The sequence below is a fragment of the Salvia miltiorrhiza genome, chromosome 3, assembly GCF_028751815.1.
Source record: "Salvia miltiorrhiza cultivar Shanhuang (shh) chromosome 3, IMPLAD_Smil_shh, whole genome shotgun sequence".
NCBI lineage: Eukaryota > Viridiplantae > Streptophyta > Magnoliopsida > Lamiales > Lamiaceae > Salvia > Salvia miltiorrhiza.
Genome location: NC_080389.1, coordinates 49,658,015 through 49,669,529, shown reverse-complemented (window position 1 = coordinate 49,669,529; position 11,515 = coordinate 49,658,015). Strand labels below are relative to the sequence as shown.

The 11,515-nt window shown below is 36.3% G+C and overlaps 1 protein-coding gene across 1 annotated transcript; it reads right to left on the bottom strand.

Moving 5' to 3' along the window:
• Positions 1-7,159: 7,159 nt before the first annotated feature.
• LOC131016353 (protein LONGIFOLIA 1-like) lies at positions 7,160-10,119 on the bottom strand. Its single transcript, XM_057945050.1, has 4 exons — positions 9,786-10,119; positions 8,394-9,698; positions 8,126-8,318; positions 7,160-7,800 (listed from the first exon to the last, which is right to left on the bottom strand). Exons 1-4 carry the CDS (start codon positions 9,933-9,935, stop codon positions 7,214-7,216), a joined length of 2,235 nt encoding a protein of 744 aa, XP_057801033.1. The 5' UTR covers positions 9,936-10,119; the 3' UTR covers positions 7,160-7,213.
• Between the last annotated feature and the right edge of the window lie 1,396 nt (positions 10,120-11,515).

Genomic DNA, 11,515 nt, shown 5'->3' with positions numbered 1-11,515 from the left:
CTATATATATATATATATTCCCTATATATATATATATATATATATATATATATTGTGCTCCGGTAGAACCCTCCCTTAAATAATACTCCATCCGTCCTTATAAAAAGTATCCATTTGTAAATGGCACGGGTTTTAATGAAGTAGTTGAATGTGTTGTAAGTGGAGTAAGGGTCTCACTTTATTGTGAGATGAAAACTTACCAAAAATAGATTGGATACATTTTATGAGGACGGCCGAAAATGACAAATTGGATATATTTTATGAGGACGGAGGGAGTACTATATAGATCTAAATTTGGACTATTAATTGAAAAAATGGGCTGCACAGATGAATGACACATGACGCTGACATTAAAAGATTCTATTTTTAAAAAAATACGAAGGAACAAAATAGTCATTTTCACGTTTCTTGCAATTAGTCGTGCATGATATATAACGGGCCATTAATTTATAAAGGGGTTTGATTTTTGGAGCAAACAACATATTAGAGTGTTATACATATCTATCTCATCCTTATGATGCATAGCAAACAAACTCATATAATATTATCGGACAAAATTATCTTTATATATTTTATTATTAGACAATTTTCACCATTTATTATAAATACTTTAGAAAACCTAACGTGAAACTACACAGACTTTCCTTAAAATTTACTTTCATTTTGTTCATCTCTTCATGGCAAATTCACTATCTCTTCATGATTAATTATATTCAACTAGGATATGTATCAATACTTTTATTCCTCAAATTAATCAAATTTTTTTTTTCCATATAACTATTAAAATATAAAAGGGTAATTGTGTAATATAAATATATTTATTCCATTCTTACATTTTATTTCTATCTATAAATCATAAAATTGGAATGAATCAATTAATAAATATCTCATTACATTCTTCTTCTTACATCATATCAAACATTAGAATGAGCTTTTTTTACATCATTCATTTCCTATCATATCATGATTCATTTCCCAGGTTTATTGCATTCATATCTAATTCCCAGTGGCGGTTTTGAGGGTGTGCGGGATAGGCGACCGCACAGGGCCCCGAAAAATTGAGGGCCCCCGATTATATGTAGGTCTATATATTTATATATATTTAAATAATTGAAAAATAAATAACTTTATTAACTAGTTCAGTGAAAAGATGCTCTCTTCAAGTTATGTGGAATCTTGTTAATGTAGGTTCGATTCTTGAGAGTTACAATTTTACATTTTTATTGCTTTGGGGCTCTTTTCCTTCATTAAGTGGTGTGTGAAATTGATGATGAAAGTGTTATTAGTGATTTTGTTTAGTTATAATTTTATATTTTTTATGTGGAATCTTGTTGATGTAGGTTCGATTCTTGAGAGTTACAATTTTACATTTTTATTGCTTTGGGGCCCTTTTCCTTCATTAAGTGGTGTGTGAAATTGATGATGAAAGTGTTATTAGTGATTTTGTTTAGTTATAATTTTATATTTTTATTGCTTTGGGGTTCTTTTCCTTCATTAAGTGGCGTGTGAAATTGATGATCAAAGTGTTATTAGTGATTTTGTTTCAAAATTTACAAGGAGAGCAACACTTCTAAGTAAATGTTTTAGTTTTTACATGCTTATTGTGTAATAAAATAATAATAATAATAAAAACTATCGCTCGATAATATATATTTTTTTGTTTTATATTTTTGATACATTTTTAGCTACAAAAAATGCCCGATTTTAAATTTCGCACCGAGCCTTCCGTAGGTTAGCCCCGCCCCTGCTAATTCCATTTATTCGTATCAAGCACCTCCTAAATTGTTCACATATCCAACGAATGAGGGAAGTCAAGTGTGACGAATCATATGATTCCAAACCATAACATATAGTAGGGCTAAAAGGCCCACTGCTAACTGTTGGAAAAATTATAAATTTTTTATTTAATATCAAAACTCTTAGATTGATGATTATATGTTAAGGGTGTATCTTGCAAACTGTAGCTCATATATTAGGGAGTGTGCATTTTGTATTATAAATGCAGTCTAAAGGATCAGCTGATCAGTTTGATGTTCAGCCTCCAACACATGAAGATTTCGCTAAGTATAGAAAACCTATTGATGGAACATCAACTTGTGCAAACTGGTTGAAGACACGTACACAGACTCACTTATGTCACACCAGTTCTATAGTCAGAAGAATAAAAATGGAGTCAACCTTTGTAGCGTATCAAGCAAAATTAGACATTTAATGTCGTAGATTTGTCATTTAATGAAAATCCCGCTTTTTTTGGACAAAAGACAAGATTGTACGAGGATTTCGTAGAATGTGAACATCTATAAAGTATGGACCTGCAGAAATTTGTCACAGCCATTGCTTTTGTCCAACACGAAGAAAACCAAGCTAACCACAGAAGATTTTAAAAGCACTCTCTCCAATTGATCTGCCTCAAGCTTCGATTTATATATACCCAATGGTATCTCAACAGAAAAAGTACCAGAAATGATGCGAATATGAATTCTCTAAATTATCAAGCATTCAACTATTATTCTCAAGAACTCAACGTATTTCGCAGAAGAGAATTCTAAAGTGTTTACAAGCTTGTTTATGGAATTACTAGAGAAGTTCTTCCAGATCTTGCATACAACATTCCCTTATAACTAGGCATCTATTATCAATATTTTAAATCTAGATTTGAGCACACTTCCAAACCCATTGTTCTGATTTTGCACCCGATGAATTTTTACTCCCAAATTATTGTTGACATGACAGCGAAATTAACATCCCAAAACCTACAATTACATATTTACATGTTCTAAATTCCACATTAACAATAAATTTATCGGCTTCATTATGCACTTCAAACTTCCCTCTCAATCCGACTGTCATGTCAGCAACGATTTGGGGGTAAGAAATTCGTCGGGTCTAAAATCAAAAAATGTACAAAATTTAGGTATTTAGGGTACAAAACCAGAAAATGAAAAAAATTCGAATATTTACATGCAAAAAAAAAAAAAAAAAAAAACTTACATCGTTGATTTATTTGATCAACGATATATCCACTTCAACATTTTGAATAATACATGTCATGTGATCATTTATCACGAGTCAGAATAACGATACCGCCACATCAACTTATCAAAAACTAAAAGAAGATATAAAGGTCATAAAGAAGTTATTTTAGCATTACTCTATTAAATAAGCTGTGTTTTTGCATTGCAAAATTCATATTTAAGTTTTCAATAAACGAAAAATAAAATACCCCACCTCGTAATAATTGATAACACAATTGGAGTTAGCTAGACATTTTTTCTCAATCGTGGTTATACTTCGAATTTGCCTGATATAATGTCAAAAAAGAAGGGTGAAATTGGTGATCATATCACATAGCTGAAAGATTATAATTCAAATCCTATCAATTTCTTATGTCGGACGCATTTATGAGCAACGAATGCAAACAGTTAAAAATAATTAGAGGAAAAATGCATCTTTTTTACTTTTAGGTTGTAGCGGGTCAAGTTTTTATTTTCATTGCACCGACTTCGAATTTATACTTTTTTGTTTTAGGATTCAAACTAGAACAACTTGTCTAAACACTAGTATTAGCTTTATTAAGAAGTCATCATATAGCACTCAATAGGCGCAATTCGAAAAAAGATGGATTTTCTATGCTTAATACAACATTATAAAATTTTGAGCTGAATTTCGTAATTTGAGAAAATAAATTGGATAGGACATACTTATAATACATGCGTTCAAAATTATTTGTTGCAGTAAAAGGACAACAACAAGAAAATAGTAATAAAATAGCGTTAAGGATTTGGAATGAAGTATATAAATGTAGTAGGATACCGTAGTCAGAACCTTCATGAGAATTTCAATAATGGCGATCAAGATCTTCCTCTGCAACTTCAATTTATTCAGTTAATTTAATTTTTTTTAATGATTGTATTCAACGTTGAACACCAAGCGCAACTTGACCACATTTTAACTTTCAAACCCTATTTTTGTAGGCAGTATACTACTCCCTCTGTCCCATTTGTATTGACCCCTTACTTTTAGGCATGAAGATTAAGAAAGTCTTTATTTATGAGTTAAGTAGGTGTAGTGCTTTACTTTTGCCCACTTGGGAGCCCTTATTTTTGTTATACAATTGGGAGTCTGGAACAGTCCAAAATTGCAAAGGGGGTCAATACAAATGGGACGAATGGAGTAATTAATTGTAAAGTTTATATATTAAGTAAATTATTATATATATAGAAAAAAGAAATATCCCCAAGGGGACACCAAGTGGTGCGACCTCCTTTCTGTGAATAGTCAGGTCTCAGGTTTAATTAAACCCCACTGCTCCCCCTCCCCAGCTCCCCCAAATTTAAAAAAAAAAGAAAAAAGAAATGGAACGAAAGTACAAACTATAGTGTATTTTAAAAATATTCGATCATTGAAATATTTAAATTATGCAAATCTATCATCATTCAATCTTTTCGGCGCAATAAACACTAGATGAAAGTTGAAGAAAAGCTAGTTTTTAGTTGCTCAGATTTTTTTTTATATACAGTAGTAGTAGAAATAAACATTTTAACTCAGAAATTAATTATTGTGTTAATAGATCAATACACGCATAGCGTACAAATTTATAATGATCAAAATAGTTAATTGAAGATAGATTTTGAAAATTCGCTTTAATTAATTTTTGATACACCAACATATTCTCCCATCTAAAATTATGAAATTAAATACAAAGTAAGCATAAGTAGGACAACTTAATATTCGATTAATCCAAGATTAGAGATTGCATGTGTTGGAGTGGATTAGGCCCTACAAAAATGAAGTTTGTTCATAAGCACCTGGGGAGTGGGCCCAGCCCCCATCATCATTTTCCACACATAATTCATACCCCAATCTACTCTAATTATTAAGTCATTCTACCATACCTCTCTCTGTTCTGCTATCCACAAACACAATAAAATTAGCGGGCGTAATGATATATACTGATAGATAAAATTTAAAAATAATTTATTTCTTATAAAATATATAAATTATATTTATTTAGAATATTTTTATTCTTATGTTTATGTCGAGCACTATTGTATTTTGCACTGATATTCGACCATTGATGATCCATTTGTAATAGATGAATATAGAGTATTAGTACAATTTTTAAAAATATTTGACTATTAATGCTCGACTCCTCGACTCACAGTGGTTGAGCATGTCGAGCATTTATGTAATTACCACTAATGCTCAACTTGTAAAGATCGAGCATATTAAGCATTAATGTATTTATCACAATTACATTAATTTTCAATATCTCGACTCACAATGATCGCGCATTAGTACATTTACGACTAATATTCGACTTGCATTAGTCAAGTATGTTGAATAAAGTTTGCGATTTCAATAAAATTTGTGAATCAAAATAAGGAAGACTATCGTTTCAAACTCAAAATGAATAATTTTTACTCCCTCCGTTCCACTTATCTTGGCACATTTGCTTTGTACACGGAGACTAAGAATAAGATGTTAAGAGTGTATATATATAAAGTGATTATAAGCCACTTATTTAATGTGTGTAGAGAAGATAGGGATATCATACTATTTTTGAAAAATATCAGTATAAATGAAATAAATTAATATATATATATATATATAGGGTGTGGTTCTAGAGAGAACTACATTATTTGTGAGAACGGGAGAACCATCAAATCTAATGCATCCACGGTAAAAATTAATGCATTCGTTGTTAAAATTAATGCACTAAAAAAATTTAAAAAAAATGCTCCCTTCAGGATTCGAACCCAGGATCTGCATTCATCCAACAAGATGATGCATCCACCGTAGATCTTGATGATCGAATGGCTGAAAATGGTTCTCCGGTCTTCTTTTATTTATGGTTCTTTCTTGAACCTCTCCCTATATATATATATATGTCAAGATAAATGAGCGAAAGGGAATATAATTCTTTTTTATAATAAATATTTTTATTTTTTATCTTTGAAAATGATAAAAGCAACCATTAACCCATAAAACTATAACCCTCCAAGAAAGCTTTTACCTTGCGTTCAATTTATACTTTCGTTTGTTGAGTTTTTAGAGCATCCGCAGTGGGGACCCGATAGGGGGGACTCGAGCCACCCCCGAGATCGGGTCGCCCACTGCAGCGACGAGCAACTCGAGTGAGCCCCGATAGAACAGGTCAGTCACGATGGGCAAAAGGACTGGCGCGTGTTATACACGCGCCTATATTAAAAAAAATCGAATTTTAAAATTTTTGAACGTTGCATGCATTGGACCGTTGCTTTTTTGTTTGTTTCCCTTTTTCGGTCAATTGACCGATTATTTTTTTCCTCTTCTATAAAATCTTCTCTAATTGTTCTTCTTCTTCACTTCTCATCTTCTTGTTTTTATCTCTATTTCTCTCACAAAACAAAGAAAAAATGGATCCACAAAATCCTAATTGATACGATCCAAATTGGGTACCCGACCTCTCCGACGATTACCACCCCGATTTAGGCAGTATTAACTTGGAGGAGGAACCTCGTCCAAGCGAAGGAGATGATCCATCGGCCGCCCACAGTGCGTCGAAGTCAAAGAAAGGCGGGCGGCGGAAGACTATGGCCTTCAAGGAGAAGGCCGCGGCGAGAGAGCCGAAGGAGGGAAGGACCATTCGACATACCCTCGAGGAGACGGACCTTATTGTAATTACTACATGTTATTCTGGACTTGTGATTACCGAGTAATGTGTTCAATAATAGATTGCATCTATACCACAATATAAGTATAGTTTATATGTTACTCTAATTTCGTGGGGGATTACTTTTTTATTTTGCAATTTGTTGTCCACTCTTAAAAGCGAAAAAATAATATTGTCCTGAGCAAAATTTGATAAAAATTTGGATGGTGCAGAATATCCAGTATAACTGTATATTTCCCTTTTTTACTTTATTCTCTCGTTTTTTGCTGCGGAATAAAGTTATTACTCCAAAACATGACAGCCCATGATGTTCACGCCCAACACCACACATGCACTTACACACAATGAAAAAGTTCACTCCATTCTTCTTTTTTCGTTTTCGTATTTTCTATACTTTTGCCTTTTATTTTCTAATTTTCATTTTCACAGTTTGCATGTTGCAAAAGTGACTGTTGTCTTAATAATCAGAATGAATGAAATATTAACGACGAAATGAAAAGGGCATTTCCCTTTTGAAGGGATGAAAAGGGCAAAATATATTAAGAGAAAATGTGGTAATTAGGAGTTGAGGAAAAGCAACTTCCTCCTAGGCAAGGACGGTAGCGTTGGCTTGTTACTCGACGTGGACTCTAATGCCGCTAGATCTCGAATGGCCTCGCCGATGAGATCCTTGAATATGAGGCGTTCGATGTCCAAGATGGCCTCGGACATCTCCAACGGGCAATCCTCCCAGCCGGAAATCCCATCTCCGGCTAGGTCTTTCTTGAGGACGCCACAAATGGTGTCAAACAGATCTTGAGCCTCCTTCCTCTCCCTCTCCCTCTCTCTCACTCTTTGGAATTCCGACCACACCTTCTCCAAAGATTGACCACAAGAAGCAAGCTTCCACGGCGGCAACCGCCTATTCCTGTCGAGGATCTCGTGCACCGTGTCGAAGATGAGCTTCCTCTGCAGCCTCGACACTTGGCATGTATCCTTTCCCTTGAGATACCGTTGTTTCTCTAGCAATAGGAATACGTTTGGCTCTTGTGGGAGATAATGAGATGCCCTCACGATATCTGAGATGTACATGAAATCGCAGTCTTGTGATGACACCATCTCAGTCTCAGAGCTCCACCTCTCCTCATCCACTTCAACACACTCATCTGTATGCAACGCATCATTCAAACATCATATTCATTTTCATTTTCTGCACTTTATCTACATTTTCCTAAAAGAGTAGACAACCTCAACAAATAGCAATTGCACTAAAATACATCCCAACATTTATTTTGTAGCTTGAAATTGAGATTAACCATAGTTGCACGAAATAAGCAAGCATCACTCACTATCTTGTTTGGACTTCACGAGTTTACTCCAACAACAACAAATGTGAGTCGTTTTCAATTGATTATAAATCCAACAACACCAATCCATCATCAATGTGTAGGTGATACTGATAATATATGAATTGATTAAGTGAAGTTGTACCTTTGAAATCAATATTACGTCTTGTCGTGCTGGGTGAAGGGGTGGAGCACTCGTCCTTGTACAAGGACGAATCAAGAACTGACACGGGGCTCGACTGCATTTCGGTTGCAGTCATCTCAGCTATGCTGTGCAGCAGCTTATCGCACCTCTCCAATAAGCTGCGCCCCTCTTTGTATTCCTCGCTTCTACCCCTCTGCTTAACATAACACCCTCTTAATTAAACTCTAATTAGCGCTAATTAAGCCTCGTCAATTACAATTACAATTACCTCTGTATCGGTGGATGTCGTGATACTGCTACCGGAAATTGACGATGTTTCATCCTCTGTTTTCTTCTCTTTCCGATTGATCTCGGCCGTCGATTTACTGCTCCTCGGCGATCTCTCTGGTCCGGTTCTTCTCGGAGAATGAACCGGAGACAGCCGCCGGTTCTCCATTGAGCCGTTCCTTCTCCTATGCGTTTCCACGCTCAACGGTTTAGGCTTTGACAGTGTGTTGGACCGCCTTCCGACTGCGTTGCCTTCGGCCCGGTTTGTGGTCGTCGGGCTCGGACTCTGAGCCGGATTCCGAACGTTCCGGTCGCGGCGGGGGCTCATCGACGGTGAATTTTCTCCGGCGAGACCGTAGTTCCTCCGGCAACCGCCGCGGCTGTGATTTCCACCGAGCGGCGGGGAATAATCGTTCGCCATTCTCCGACTGAATGGCGTTGAATTTGGCGATCTCGATGGTTTCATTACGACGATCGGCGAATCGTCGTAGACGAAGGTGCGGTGGCGGATTTGGTGTTGCTCCGAGTGTTTTCTGGAATGCAGAAGTCCTTTGAGCTGCAGAGCTTCTAGAATTTGCTTCAATGTTTCCAAATCCTTTGACGGTTCCTCAATTCCTGGCAGTTTCAATCTGTTCTCGGTCTCGCCGTAGATAGACGCCGCCTGTTTCGGCTCGGGGAAGAAGTCGCCGGAGTCGAAGAAGCTTTTGCGGTGACGCGGAGCGTTCCACAGCGACGGAGAATGAAAGCCGCTGCCTCTATTGAATGCTTTCGGTGTATCAACTTTAGCATTCTTTAGCAAATAATTTATCGGATCTGAAAATCGCGGTGAGTTGACGTCGACGGCTTCAGTCGGCTGATTGGAGGAGAAATTGCTTCTCTCTGAGATGAATCGCGAGTGAAAGAGATCTCTCGAGACTCTCGACTCGGAGGCGGATCTCCGGAGCTCCGGCTTGATTTCCGGTTCAAAGCAGGATGAATCCGGCAATGGCTCCAGCCCCATGAGCCTGGCGATGACGCTGGGAGAGCGGTGTTGCTGGCCGTCGACGCTCTCATTACCGTCGCATCGATTGGCGGCGGCGAGAATGGACGCCGCCGTGCGGATTTCTTTGGGGTGGAGGCTGCCCTTGGTATCTGTGGTGGCTCTGCTGTCCAGCGACAGCCGTGGAGCTTCTTTGCTGAATTTCCAAGAACATTTGGTGCCTTCTTTCATGCCGAACATTGGGAGCTCCGGACTCGCTGCTGTCACCGTCGAGATCGCCGGTGACGCGGGGGCTGACTTCTCCGACTCCGACGTTGTATCAAACACCTAAACAGTGGTGAGATGAAAAGATTAGGAATAGAATTGCGCGAAGAAGAAAATATGAGAGGGGGGTAATGGTAATGGTAATGGTACCGGAGAGGGAGGGAGACGCTTGGCGGGGTAGTGGCGTTTTCCGGAGAGAATCTGGTGGCGATCGAAGATTTGAAGGAAGCCGGTCATGCAACCCATTTGTTTGTCTATGTGCTTCTCGAAGCACTGCTCGTTCACCATGCCTGCTGACATTTTGCCGCCGCTGACGTCAAACTCCGATAACTGTAACTCTCTCTCTCTCTCTCTCTCTCTCTCTCTCTCTCTTATTAAGCACTCACGCAACACACGCACACCCACACCTAAGTTAGCTTCATATTTGGGAGCTCTCTCTCTCTCTCTCAACTTGAGCTTTAACTCACTTCAACACAACTCCCGCTTTCTGCTCTTTTAAAGGAGCAATAGTGGAGAAGTGGTAGTAGGGTTTTGCTAAACTCACGCGCCCTTATTTGACTTTCTTCACTCTTCTGTAAATATTGGTTTCATTTTATATGGGGAAATTATTCACTAAAAATATAACAAAATAGTAACGTTTTGAGTGTAAGGTTATTTTTATTTTATTTTGAGTTGATATTAAATTGCTTCAGTAAGCGTGCTTTGGCTGAGAATTTAGACTTTTTTTAATGGAATATTGTTTATTACATATGTGATCATGTTCCTTCAAAAAAATGTGGATAATGTCATAGTGCAAAGTAGATTGATTTTACTTGTGAGGAATAATAAATATTCATTCGAGTACTAATTTGAATTTTTGAAACATATTCTATTTGAAAAAATAATCAATAGGCATCACTTGTGTAGAAGAGAGAGTTTCGAGTTTAGTCCTCAGCTCATAAAAAAGAAATGTTAAACAAATAACTTTAGTAATTCGTTGCAACTTTGGCTAATTTCGAAATAATCTTTAAGCAATTTTTATGCTAGAATCAAGTCAATTCATTTCATTTTGGCAGAGCAAATTTACCTACAAAATAATAGCTTACGTTGCTAAATTTACAAATTCTAAAGAATTGGATGACTAGCAAAATTAGGCACATGTGAATTTCTTTTTCTTATTATTGTTATGCCTATCAGGCGATAAAATTTTCGAATATTCTCATATAAAATGGCGGCACTTGTTCTTTTCCTTTATTTGGTTTGTCATTTTGTTCCTTTTTCTTTTTTCATGATCCACGTTTATTGTTAATTATGTGGACCTAGAGCATGCAATTGCAAAGTATTGAATTACCAATGGATTTCAAATTAAAATAAGATTCGTCTCACTCTAATCCTTTTGCATAAGTACACGCAAAATTTACATGGAATGATGCAAGGATCATATGAAATATACTCAGAAAATTACTATTTAAAACAATTATTTTTTAACTTATAAAAAAACAATTATTTTTAGAGTGGATTTTTAAAATGGCCACTTTCATATTGTAAAGATAAAAAATGTCCACTAAAATAAAAAACTTAAAAAATGTCCACTGTTACCAAAATACCCTTCACATTAAAAATTAAAAAAATGTCCACTTTACATCACCCCTTTAAAAAATCCCGTAATTCACAACCAGTGTGAATTCACAACCAAAATTTTTGGTTGTGAATTCACACTGGTTGTGAATTGAGAATTCACAACCAGTCGAATTCACAACCAGAATTTTTTGTTTGTGAATTCACAGCCAAAATTTAATTCACAACTGGTCGAATCACAACCAAAATTTAATTCACAACTAGAATTTTTTGGTTGTGAATTCACAACAAACGAATTCACAACCAAAATTTAATTCACAACC